General features: G+C 52.8%; 1 protein-coding gene across 1 annotated transcript; it reads right to left on the bottom strand.

Moving 5' to 3' along the window:
- Window positions 1–244: 244 nt before the first annotated feature.
- LOC123168151 (uncharacterized) lies at window positions 245–2853 on the bottom strand. Its single transcript, XM_044586025.1, has 2 exons — window positions 1689–2853; window positions 245–710 (listed from the first exon to the last, which is right to left on the bottom strand). Coding segments are annotated over exons 1-2 (1011 nt in total). The 5' UTR covers window positions 2699–2853; the 3' UTR covers window positions 245–709.
- Between the last annotated feature and the right edge of the window lie 9498 nt (window positions 2854–12351).

The raw sequence follows: 12351 nt of genomic DNA, 5'->3' as shown, positions 1-12351 counted from the left end.
GAAATGTTTCGGAGCTATTTTTCCGTGGAAATCTGTCTAATCTCGGAACCTAACAGGCAATAAAAGGTCATGGTGTTTATGAGCTGGTATGTTTCTCTACTTGGGCATTTAACATTGTAACTGAAAATCGAGTTGTGAGCCTTTTTTCAGTCACTTCTTCTTAACTTGGGATAAAACCAGATTTTGGATTGTAATCCCACAGATGATCAAAAGGTGACTAAAAAAAGCAGGCAACATGCAAACGGAAGACCCCAAAAGTAGGCAACATGCATACGGTTTCCGCCTGATTTTCATTATGAAAACCATAGTAGTCCTTACAAACATCAAACTCACCCCATCAGCAGAGCTAGCATGGTGAAGGAGACGGACCTCCGAAACACTAAACTACACTCTAGAACCAACTGCTACTACACCCATAAAGGTAAACTAGAGAGTGTCAAAAATAGGTGCATATTACAAAGTTGACATAAACGATGCTCGCCATGCAAAAGATAAAGTAAATAACATAAACTGGGCAAATAACCGAACTACTCCAAAGAGGGCTATCAGGGCGAGAGAAACATCAATAGTCACAGAGGACGTCATCTTCAGCAACCTGTTATGCGCAATATGCTAGGATTCCATCCTCTCGACACCCTGTAGATCTCACTTTCCACCCGCTCTAGAAGTCTTGCCCCCACTTCAGTTCCCTTTGACTTTTCCCTGCTTATCTGTAGAATAGACCAAGCATCAATCAAGTACCAGAGTTCATACATAACCCCAAAAGGACCAGGTGATCAAAGCAAATATCATTTATGCAAGTCTAAATAGACCACATCAATCCATATATACCCACACATAATTGCCTATGTCTACCCTTATCAAAAGGAGATAACCAAGTAGTGAAAAGGCTTTTAACATCAATGGGTGCAGAGTTTATACCAAAACTACATTGCAAAACACTCCAAAGAAATTTAGATACAAACCAACGCATGAACAAATGATCAGTTGTCTCATTAGCTCCACAGACAACACATTTAGGATCTCCATTCCAACCTCTTTTATTCAAATTGTCATTAGTAAGCACATTGTTCCTAACAGCAAGCCATAAGAAAACTTTAATTTTTGGAGGAATTTTTACTTTCCATAGAATTTTGAAAGAAAAATTGAAACGACTTGATCACCAATTGATTATAGGAAGATTTAACAGAATATTTTCCATCAACAATGAGTGACCAAATTAAAGTATCCTTCTCATCTTTCAATTCAATGTCAGCACAACACTCCTGAATTTCATTCCACTTATTCAAAGTGTCTACCTAAATCCTTCCAATTCTACATTAGACTACTCTGTTGTGTACACTTCGGATATGCGTGCCTATTTAGGGCTTCTTTGATTCAAAGGATTCTCAAAGGAATTTTGAAGGATTCTAATCCTTACGAACTTTTCCTATGTGGGTTGTTTGATTCGTAAGATTGTAAAGCATAGGAATTTTTTCATAGGATTCATTTGCGCTAGATTTCATAGAAATTTTTTCATCCGCTCAAACCTCTTTAAAAGAATCCTACGCTTTTCCTATGCACAATCAAACACTCATACAATCCTGTATGATTCAAGATGACATGCCACTCTAATTAATCCCACGTTTTTCCTATTCCGGTGTTTTGAAAATCCTACTAATCAAAGAGGGCCTTAAGAGAGATCTTACCAGCGGGGAGGGGATTCGCGGGGAGGCGGCCGATCGACGGCGCGCGCCGGTACACCACGGTATTGCGCACGTGGTACCCGTGCTACAGTTGCTTGAGTGCTTCCAGGGTTGTTGTGATGCGAGGTTCCACCGTCGACCATCTCCCGAAGAGGACGGTGTTGCCGTTGCGGGGATGAATCGGGAAGGTCGCGGCTTGCCCGCACTGGGTGGTTCCTGTGCTCTCTGTGGGTTTGTCTTGTCGTCTCCATGGGTGGCCGCACTGGGTGGTTCTTGTGCTCTCTGTAGGTTTCTCTTGTCTCCGTGGGTGGCCGCACTGGGTGGTTCCTGTGCTCTCTGTGGGTTTCTTTTGTCGTCTCCGTGGGTGGCCGCACTGGGTGGTTCTTGTGCTCTCTGTGGGTTTCTCTTGTCGTCTCCGTGGTTGGCTGCACTGGGTGGTTCTTCTGCTCCCTGTGGGTTCTCCTCGCCTCTGCGGGTGGCACCACGGCCGCCTTCCTAAGAGGAGGAAGACTTGGCAGTGAGGAGGGAGCAGAGCTACTTGGGGCTCCTCCTCCTAGTCGATTGAACTGGACCAGGACCATCACGTTGATGCAGTTGTTTATGGTGATGCGCTGCGGTGCTGGGGCCACGGCTCTCGCAAGATGGCCATCAGCTTCGCGGGCGAGCTCGAGGTCCCTGATGCAGCTTTCGATCTTCTGGTCGGCGTGTACGAGCTCGTCGAGGTCCCTCTTGCGGAATTTGGGAAACAAATCGCCGACGGCGGCGCTCTTGTGGGACTCGACGAGCCTGAGCGCGTCGCTGAGGGCAACGCCGAGGCTATCCAGCGCGGTGGCCATGGCCGGCCCGTCGCGGTTGGCCCTCCGGTAGTGGGACAAGATTGTTTCCAGGGTTTTCACACGGTCGGAGAGGTTCTGGCACTTGATCTTGATCTCGCTCGCCGTCCTCCCCGATCTGGCGACGAATACCACCGCCGTCTCGATGGCTTTCACCGCGATGAGGATCGTCTCCAACATATTGACGGCCGAGTTGGCCGAACTAACTAACTATAGCTTCGCATGCATACCGATCGACGATCGGTAGATCGATATCTAGCTTGGTTCTTCCTATACTATCCCCACCCCATGACCAGAGCACCCAGAACTCAATATAACATATTGCTTGGAATGCGATGGTGACCGGCCTGCATTATTCTATATGACTTTTTATCCCGACCCCATGTAAGAAGGTTTGACCGAACACTGGCAGTTTGACCCTGCCGACAAGATAATTGTGGAGGCAGAACTGACAAGTCACAACACAGAAAGCCACGGAATTTACGAGCCATTATGCATTCAAATGAATTTGCAGCGAGGCCATTTGGTGGCTGCACACATGAGGAAAGAGGATGGTACAAGTGGGCTGTTGAGAGCATCTCAAGCCGTTCGGCCCCCCAAGGACGCTTTTAGGTGGAAAAAAGCGTCTCTTGAGGGCGTCGGCGATAATTTGAGCGTGGGGCGGGGTGAATGATTCCCAGCCGCGACCGCACCGGCATGGGCGATCTTTTTTAAAAGCCCAAATTCGGCGAAATTCGGTAAATTTGGATGAAATATAGGCGTTTTTCATTGATATTTGGCAAATTTTTACATAGATAAAAGACATAAAAAAAACTACTCCTAGTTCATGCCGAGGAGTTTGTAGAAGGTGGTGTAGTCATCGTCGCCGTCTTCGTCGCCGTCGCTCGGCGGCCCGTCCTTTGGGGCGTCCTTGCTGCAACCCTGCTCTAGGTCGCCTCCGCTGGCTTGGCGCAGCGACCTCGTCGTCGCTGTCGGAGAGCACAACAACGCCGCCCTCGTCGTGGCCGTGGTGCCGCGCCGTGATCTCTTCCAGAGCGCGGCGCTGGCGCTCCATCTCCTGCGCGACGTAGTCCTGCCACGACCATAAGAGGCCGCTCACGAGGTCGGCGGCCATGGCCTCGTGCTCCTTCTTCACAGGGAGGAGCACTGCCGGCTCCTGCTTTGGCTTGACAAGGCAGGAATGGCCGCGGGGAGGGGAAGGGGCGCGGCCACCCTTGTTGATAAAGATGCCGCCGCTGGTGCGCCGACCGAGCGACGTCTCATGCGGCTCGAGCTTGACGGGGAGGAGTCCTGCCGGCGCCGACCCAGAGGAGCGGGAGCCCGAGGACGACAAGGAAGGCGTGTCCATGCGCCTCGGCGTCCAGGAGCTTCCCCGACCGCGAGAGAAGGAGGGCATCGGGTACTCGAGCGGCGGCTCATAAGCGCCCTCGATGTGCGCGAGCACAGCGGAGAGACTCCGTCCCGGCGCGCCCCACCATTGACGGCGGCCCTCCGCGTTGTGGCGGCCCCCGACGCCGGGGCACTGTTGGTGGATGCCAGCTGCTCGGTGCGGTGCCGCTCGAAGTACGCGGACTAGAGCGCGTGGTTGTCCGCCGCGTACTTCGGCTGCTGGCGCGCCTGCTCCGACATGTTCGCCCGGTTTGCTGCGATCTTGGCGACGCGTTCCGCGCCGAAGGGCGACGAAGGCACAGGGACGCCGCCTGCGCTCAGCCGCCATGCACCGGGCACGCGCATGTCGGGCGGCGTCGGGTAGTTGGCCTCCTGCAGCAGGCACGCCTCCCACTCATGTGGCAGCGGCGACCGAAGTCGTTTGCTGCCGCCCCGTGACCGGAGAACCTCTCCGCCATGGCGAGTGCTGTTTGGGCGAGAGAGGAAGGTGGTCGACATTGGGCTTGAGCTGTGCGGGTGAGAAAGAAGGCGAGAGAGATGGCAGTGTGCGGCGAGTGGCGGTGAGGTCAGCTTTTATAGCGGCGAGAGGGCGGGAGCGGTGTGGATGAGTGGTGGCAAAGGGCGGGACGTGCGGCTCGCCATCACAGTGCCGTCTGTATATCAATGGAAGGCTGACCGGTGGCAGCCTTGGCATTGAATCGCGCGGGAGACGAGGCGAGGGGATGAGGACAAGGAGGAGGACGAAGCCTAGTCGCTAACTCGGCGGGCCCACAGGGTGGGAATTTGGCGTGGAAAGTTTTAGCGCCATTTTTCTTTCCCCCGTCTCCCCCGGTCAGCCCCCAGCGCGCTGGGTTTAGCCTAGGTCTGCCATCGCCAGTTTCGGCCCAAACCGGCGAAATTTTGGCTCCTCGGGCGCGGCTAGGCGTTATTTTCACCGACAACAAAAAAGATGCCTTGGGAGGCGTGTTGGGGGGTGGCGATGCTCTAAATCGCTGCCACCATGGGGATGTCAAGTTTTACCACTGATTCGATTTGCATGGATGAAACATTCAAAAGAATTAGCACGGACCAAACATCACGACGCGCACGTGATCGTTTTGACTCTGCGGCCACGAGGGCCCACCGCCAGTCCGTCCGACATGCTCCCTTTCTCTCTCTGCCTCGAGCTTCTCGTTTCGCGTTAACCCTCCATGTGACCCCCTGCCACCTTTGCCCATTCCATCACTTCACCACCCCACTTCCCCCAGCTAAACCACCTCCCCCCGCCTCCACCTAACCCCGCGCGCGCCACCGCCCCACCGCGCGCGGCCATGACGGGCCGTCGCCGCGTCCTCGTCGCGCTGGCGCTGTAGGTGTCAAAACCGGCGGATCTCGGGTAGGGGGGTCCCGAACTCTGCGTCTAGGATCGATGGTAACAGGAGACGGGGACACGATGTTTACCCGGGTTCGGGCCCTCTCGATGGAGGTAATACCCTACTTCCTGCTTGATTGATCTTGATGAATATGAGTGTTACAAGAGTTGATCTACCACGAGATCGTAATGGCTAAACCCTAGAAGTCTAACCTATGTGTGTATGGTAATGAATGTGTCCTATCCAGACTACGCTCTCCGGTTTATATAGACACCGGAGAGATCTAGGGTTACATGGAGTCGGTTACATAAGAAGGAATCTTCACAGCTGGCCGCCTAGCTTGCCTTCCACGCCAAGGAAAGTCCAATCCGGACACGGATATAGTCTTCGGCCTTCGTATCTTCACAACCCATCAGTCCGGCCTAATGAATAGCAGGTCGGACGCCCGAGGATCCCTAATCCAGGACTCCCTCAGTAGCCCCTGAACCTGGCTTCAATGACGAGGGGTCCGGCGCGCAGATTGTGTTCGGTATTGCAAGGCGGGTTCCCCTTTCTCCGAACTCTAGGATAGTCTTCGGATGCGATGATTGTATCCGGACCTGTTACACACACCATACACAACCGCAGAGAGAATATAATATTTGCACGAATCTGATCTGTTGACAGCTTCTTTACAACGCGACATTGCGCTTGTCCGGTCATAATTTCGAACCGTTTTTCTTCTGCCATCCCACGTTTCAAGACGCGGTTGCCATTGGCATGTCCTGTCGAAGCAGAGATCGTGTCCCCTTATTGCGGGATTCTCATCAATGCGGGCATGGGTAACTCAACCGTGTCGTTTATACAGCCCTTGGGAATAGGCGAGTTTTTAGGACGAGTGGGGAGGCGCTTGACATTCGCGACCTTTATAAGGGGATGAGGACACTCTCCCTTTTCCCACACCCTTCTTCATCTCCAGTCCTTCCGTCCTCGAGCTCCAGCGCCCAAGCTTTAGTTTTTCCTCGTTCGAGAAGGCACTCCAATCATGTCCGGATCCGGAGCTGGAGGCAAATGGATGGCCTCTTTCATCAAGAAGAAGGACATCACGGGGCTCCGGGAGGCCGGCTATTTAGCCAAGGAGGTTGCTCACCGACTCCCTGCGAAAGGGAAAATCGTCCCTACCCCCGAGCCCCATGAGAGGGTTGTATTTCTCACACATTTCATCCGCGGGCTGGGATTCCCCCTTAATTCATTTGTCCGTGGATTGATGTTTTACTATGTGTTGGACTTCCACGATCTGGCCCCCAACTTTATACTCAATATCTCAGCATTTATCATTGTGTGCGAGACCTTCAACGTGAAACCGAAGGTGGTGAGCGGTCAACAAGCAGAGTGCGGAGGCGCCATGGTGGGCAAAATGCCCAACGTCACCTGGCCCGAAGGCTCCTTCGCGGAGACGGTGAAGGGATGGCAGTCGGGGTGGTTTTACATCACCGAGCCGCGTGATGCCAATTGGGTAGCAGCCCCCGAATTCCGATCCGGAGTTCCGGTGCGGCTAACTTCCTGGCAAGAGAAGGGCCTGACCTGGGGATCCCTGGACGAGATAAGTGGGCTCCAGACATGCGTCCAGAACATGATAACCAAGAAGATCAGGCTTGTGAATGTGATCCAGGTCATGCTCATTCGCCGGATCCTTCCGTGTCAACGCCGGACTTGCTATTTGTGGAAGTACGACCCCGTCAAGCACCAGACGCTGCGAGGGCTCTTCAGCATGACGCACGAAGGCATCTGGGAAGTGCTCTTCAAGGCGGGCAAGACGCCCCAACCCACGACTGAAAGTCGCGGGCTTAGCTCAAAGCGTCAGACCAATTCGATAAGTCTTTTAATGCTTTGAGGTATACCCTTCACAGCATATTTTGAGGATGGATACTGAGCTCCTCCATCTACTTTACCAGGCCTGGATCGAGGTGGCGGAGCAGATTAGCTGTCTGGCTCCGCTTCTTGATTAGGAAGAATTCCCACTTCTGACGAAGATGTTGTTTCCGGCGCCGTATGACGTGCCGGAGAAGACGGCCAAGAAAGCGGCCAAAGGGGCCAAGGAAGGCCCTTGCCAAAAAGGCACTCCGGACATGTTGTCCGAGGACGAGACTTCCTCTTCATCCGATGACGACGAGGAAGAGGAAGAAGAAGAAAACGATTCCCCACCTGAGGTGGGGAGGAAGAAGAGGGCAGCTCCCCCAGATCCGGAGGCGAAAGCGCCCAAGAAGGTTAAAGGCTCCCAAAAGGATAACTTCGTGTGGGATATTGATAGCAGTCCAGAACGACCTCGCCGGACCAAGCCTCGGGCCGCTTCGTAAGTACCAGAATCCGCAAACGTATGGCATTCTTGTTTTATAGTATTGACATATTGTAAGCTTACTGCAGTCCGGCACGTGATGGCTCCCCGCAGTCCTCGACTGAGGATTCGCTGGGCTCGAAGGAGAGGGCTAGCACATCTCCGCCACCTGCTCATTCCGTCTCACCCAAGGGTGATGACGAGGTGGTGTCAAAAAAGACTTTCCCAGGCCGGGGGGAGATTCCGGAGATCATCGGGGTGACGTCCCAGGATGATTTTTCGGCCGCCGGACATGTGGGGAAAAAAGTCCCCGTGGGAACTAGTGATGGGGCCCGAGTTCCCTTTGGACGTCAGCCGGATACCATCCCGGAGATCTACACGGCTCCAGGGTCCCGCGAACGGCGTTCCCTTCAAGGAGGGAATGTGCCTGTTCCACCGGTGACCTCTGTCCAACCAGAGGCGCCGGATAATCTGCTGGAGGCGCTACGAGGCGCCTCTATTGTGGATGAACATCGTGTCCTTATGGACTCGGTGATAGAGAAGGTTCAGTTCGTCAAAAGTGGACTGACCGAAGCCTGCACTAGCCTTCTAATGGGCTTTGAGGTAAGTGATTGTAAAAAATATCACAGTATAGACAGTAGCCCCTGATGCTCTGTTTGGTGTTCATGAAGAAAAGCCGAATAGAGGATCGAGAAGAAATATCGCAGGAGTCTAACATGAGTTGTCTATGTGAATAAGCAGGTATCGCTTAAGGCAGCCACTGCTCATGCTGCGGAGGTCTCCGGACTGAAGCGGAAACTGGAGCGGGCCGAGGAGGAGTTCGGCCTCGTGAAGAAGCAGCTGGAGGATAACCAAGGTATGTAGTAACCTGTAGGTATATTTCTAGAAAATGAATAGTCCGAATGGACTAAATTTTCATAAACTTTATTAGGGGCCACGACCGAGGTGGCAGCCCTTAAAAAGGTGCTAGCCGAGGCCGAGGACAAGGCGGCCAAGGAACGCGGCTCGCGCGAGAAGCACGAGGCCCGGGTTGGCGAGGCGCATCAAGAGCTCCAGAGTGCGATAGAGAGATTTGAATCCTTGGAGCGTAATTATAAGGCGCAAAAGTCCGAATTGGCCAAGGCCCGCCAGAGCGCGCAGGATGAACGAGCCGAAGCCCAAAACGCCCTCCAGGAAATTCAGGCGGCCCAGAAGATTACGGCGGGTAAGTCTGTCACCATGCGTAGCAAGTATGTAGAAGAAACGTTTTCCATGTACTTATCCTGAATTTGGATTTTCTAGGGGTGCTTACAGATCTGCTGCACAGTATGTCAGATGCTGCCGAGCATTATAGAGCCGAAGAAGGGATGTCTACGGAGAAGCTGTTCTGGTCCCAACATCTGGGATCCGAGCATCTGGTGCCCTTCAGCGACCAGCTAAAGCAGTTGGTCGAGCTGCACAGGTTGGCAGAGCTAGCCATGAAGGACCTGATAGTCCGGCTGTGGCCTGCCGATCCTATATCGAGCAGCTACTTCGGACTTGTGCAGCGGCTTGTGAGTGCCTGTCCGCGGCTCGAAGCCGTGAAGCGGTCGATCTGCATTGAAGGTGCGCGTATGGCCTTTGCCCGCGTCAAGACGCATTGGGCGAAGGTGGATGCCAAGAAGCTGATGACCGAGGGACCGCCGGAAGGCAAGGAGCATCGTCGACCCGAGCACTATTTTGATGGTGTTCTGGAGGGGTCCCGCCTTGTGGCGGAGCAATGTTTGAAGGATGTTATATTCCCATGAGAACATGTATATTACCTTGTCCTGTAATATGGAACAATTATGTTATGTAGTATAATGCTTATGATTTAAATTTTACCTCCTGTGCGACCGTTTAATAAATCTGAGGGTTGACCAGTCGTCGGCTTGTGCCCCCACGTAGATAGTACGGGGGTGTTCGGGATGAATCTAAACACTCTTTACTCCACATTCTGGTGCTTAAAGGAGGTGTTTAGCGCAAGGAACAAGGCAATCAGACTATGCGGCCTTTACCGCCCTCACTTAGGCATAGGAGTTTGACAATTAAGAAAGTTGGCGAAGCCCCTTGTGTTCGGAAGGCCGAATTAGGGGCGTTTATTCACGCCTAATCGGGAGAACCGATTCTTCGCGAGAAGCGGAAAAAATCTCCAACGATTTGGAACCTCTCGAACAGCTGACCGGCTCTCGCCGCATCATGACAGTCAGTTTTCGGCTTTCTCTACTGAGGTGCTCGTCCGGAAGAACCGGGACACAATCGCAAGAGTTCTCCCTTTACTACCCTAGCCGATGCAGCGGAACGTAAGGTAGTAAGCACAAGAGCCGAGCAACCCAACTATTGACCAAAGACATGACTCGGAGCCGATGCATATAATGCTATAAGTTCGGGGTGCCGAACTAAAAAGTGTTCGGACTTTTATTGCCATGATGCGGGGTGTAATGAAGCCCCTGGCGTAGTAATACGTACCATGGTGTACGTGTGCAATGAGTAATTAATACCGAGGTGAGAAAACGGGAAAATGGAGTAATAAGTGGACGCTACCATGTATTCACCATTATGGTGTAACTAGTACGTCGAGGCATACTTTGTACAAGTAATGCGAGAAGCATGTAAGGCTATTTAACACGCCGCCACCAAGGGCGAGCTACATGCGAGTATGAAAAGCAATTATGGCAATAATTTAATAGAGACCACCTGGGGATTCCCTTGTAAGCCAGAGCTCCTTGCCTCCTTGGTGTGTTCTGTCGGCGTGTTTGTCCGTGTAGACCTCGGAAAGAGAAGGAAACCCGTAAAAAGGAAAAAGTAAAAGCATGCGAATCCCCGAGTCGGTCAAGCCGTACTGTGGATCACGAACGAGTTATGCCTCCGTCAATACCCATGGGGTTTTGAGTGCGTCGTTTATGTACGCGCGGTAGTAATGTCATTGCCTCATCGGGGCTGGGACGGAGGCCGAGTTGCTAATTCCTCGTGACGAGCCGAGCTGTCCTGCTGCAGTGTTTTCCGGACCCTGTTGACGATGTCCAGGGGCTCGGCAGCCGCATTGTAATGCTGCTTGAGAAGGCCGCTCTGTACTTCTGCTGCTAGGGCGGCGTTGTGTTCTGCTGTACGGAGGGAGCGTTCCGTGTTTCCATTTACTGTAATGATGCCACATGGACCGGGCATCTTGAGCTTGAGATAAGCATAATGTGGTACCGCGTTGAATCTAGCGAATGCGGTTCGTCCGAGCAGGGCGTGATAGCCGCTGCGGAATGGGACGATATCGAAGATTAGTTCTTCGCTTCGGAAGTTCTCCGGTGAACCGAATACTACCTCCAGCGTTATTGAGCCCGTACAACGGCCCTCCACGCCTGGTATGACTCCTTTAAAGGTAGTCTTTGTTGGTTTGATCCGCGAGGGGTTAATGCCCATCTTCCGCACTATGTCCTGATAAAGCAGGTTGAGGCTGCTACCACTATCCATCAGGACTCGTGTTAGGTGAAACCTGTCAATAACTGGGTCGAGGACTAGTGTGGCTGAACCGCCATGGCGGATACTGGCTGGGTGATCTCGACGATCGAAGGTGATCAGGAATGATGACCATGGGTTGAATTTTGGGGCGACTGGCTCTACCGCGTAGACGTCCCTAAGTGCTCGCTTACGCTCCCTTTTGGGGATGTGCGTAGCGTATATCATGTTCACCGTTTTGACTTGAGGGGGAAATATCTTCTGCCCTCTGGTGTTCGGCTGCCGGGGTTCCTCGTCATTGTCCTCGCTATGTGATTCCCCGTCCTTGCTTCTGCTGTTTATCTTGCTAGCTTGTTTGAAGACCCGGCAGTCCCTGTTAGTATGGTTGGACGGTTTGTCTGGGGTGCCGTGTATCTGGCAAGGACGATCGAGTATGCGGTCCAAGATGGATGGTCCTCCACTGCTCCTTTTATATGGCTTCTTTCGCTGGCCGGACTTGGAGCCACTGAATCCGGCGTGAACTGTAGTGTCATCTGTGTTATCGCCATTGCTTTGGCGTTTGTTTCTGTTGCGCCGGAGCTTGCCGGTGCTACTTTTGGCCTCGGAGGGGCCTGTTTCGTTGGCTGTGTTTGTGCTGCGAGCTAGCCAACTATCCTCTCCCGCGCAGAAGCGGGTCATAAGTGTCGTAAGGGCTGCCATAGACTTCGGTTTTCCTTGGCCGAGGTGGCGTGCTAGCTATTCGTCGCGGATGCTGTGTTTGAAGGCTGCTAGGGCCTCGGCATCCGGACAGTCAATGATCTGGTTCTTTTTGGTCAGGAACCTAGTCCAGAATTTTCTGGCTGATTCTCTAGTTTGTTGAACTATGTGGCTTAAGTCATCGGCATCCGGTGGCCGGACATAAGTTCCTTGGAAGTTATCAATGAAAGCTCTTCCAAGTCCTCCCAACTGCCGATGCAATTCTCAGGCAGGCTATTTAACCAGTGTTGAGATGGTCCTTTAAGCTTTAATGGGAGGTATTTGATGGCGTGGAGGTCATCTCCTCGAGCCATGTGGTTATGGAGAATAAAATCCTCGATCCATACTGCTGGATCGGTTGAGCCGTCGTATGCTTCAATGTTGACAGGCTTGAACCCCTCGGGGAATTCGTGATCCAACACCTCGTCTGTGAAGCAGAGAGGGTGTGCGGCACCTCTATAGTGGGCCGCATCGCGGTGGAGCTCTGATGGAGTCCGTCTGCGGCATTCGGCTCGGGCGTGTTTAGGTTTGTCCCGTCCGAATAGGTAGCCGTCGTTGTGCCTCGAAGCACGCCCTCACGATCCGTAGATTGATCTTGT

The sequence above is a fragment of the Triticum aestivum genome, chromosome 7D (assembly GCF_018294505.1).
Source record: "Triticum aestivum cultivar Chinese Spring chromosome 7D, IWGSC CS RefSeq v2.1, whole genome shotgun sequence".
NCBI lineage: Eukaryota > Viridiplantae > Streptophyta > Magnoliopsida > Poales > Poaceae > Triticum > Triticum aestivum.
The sequence above is the reverse complement of the archived record's forward strand: the minus strand, read 5'-3'. Positions and strand labels throughout refer to the sequence as shown.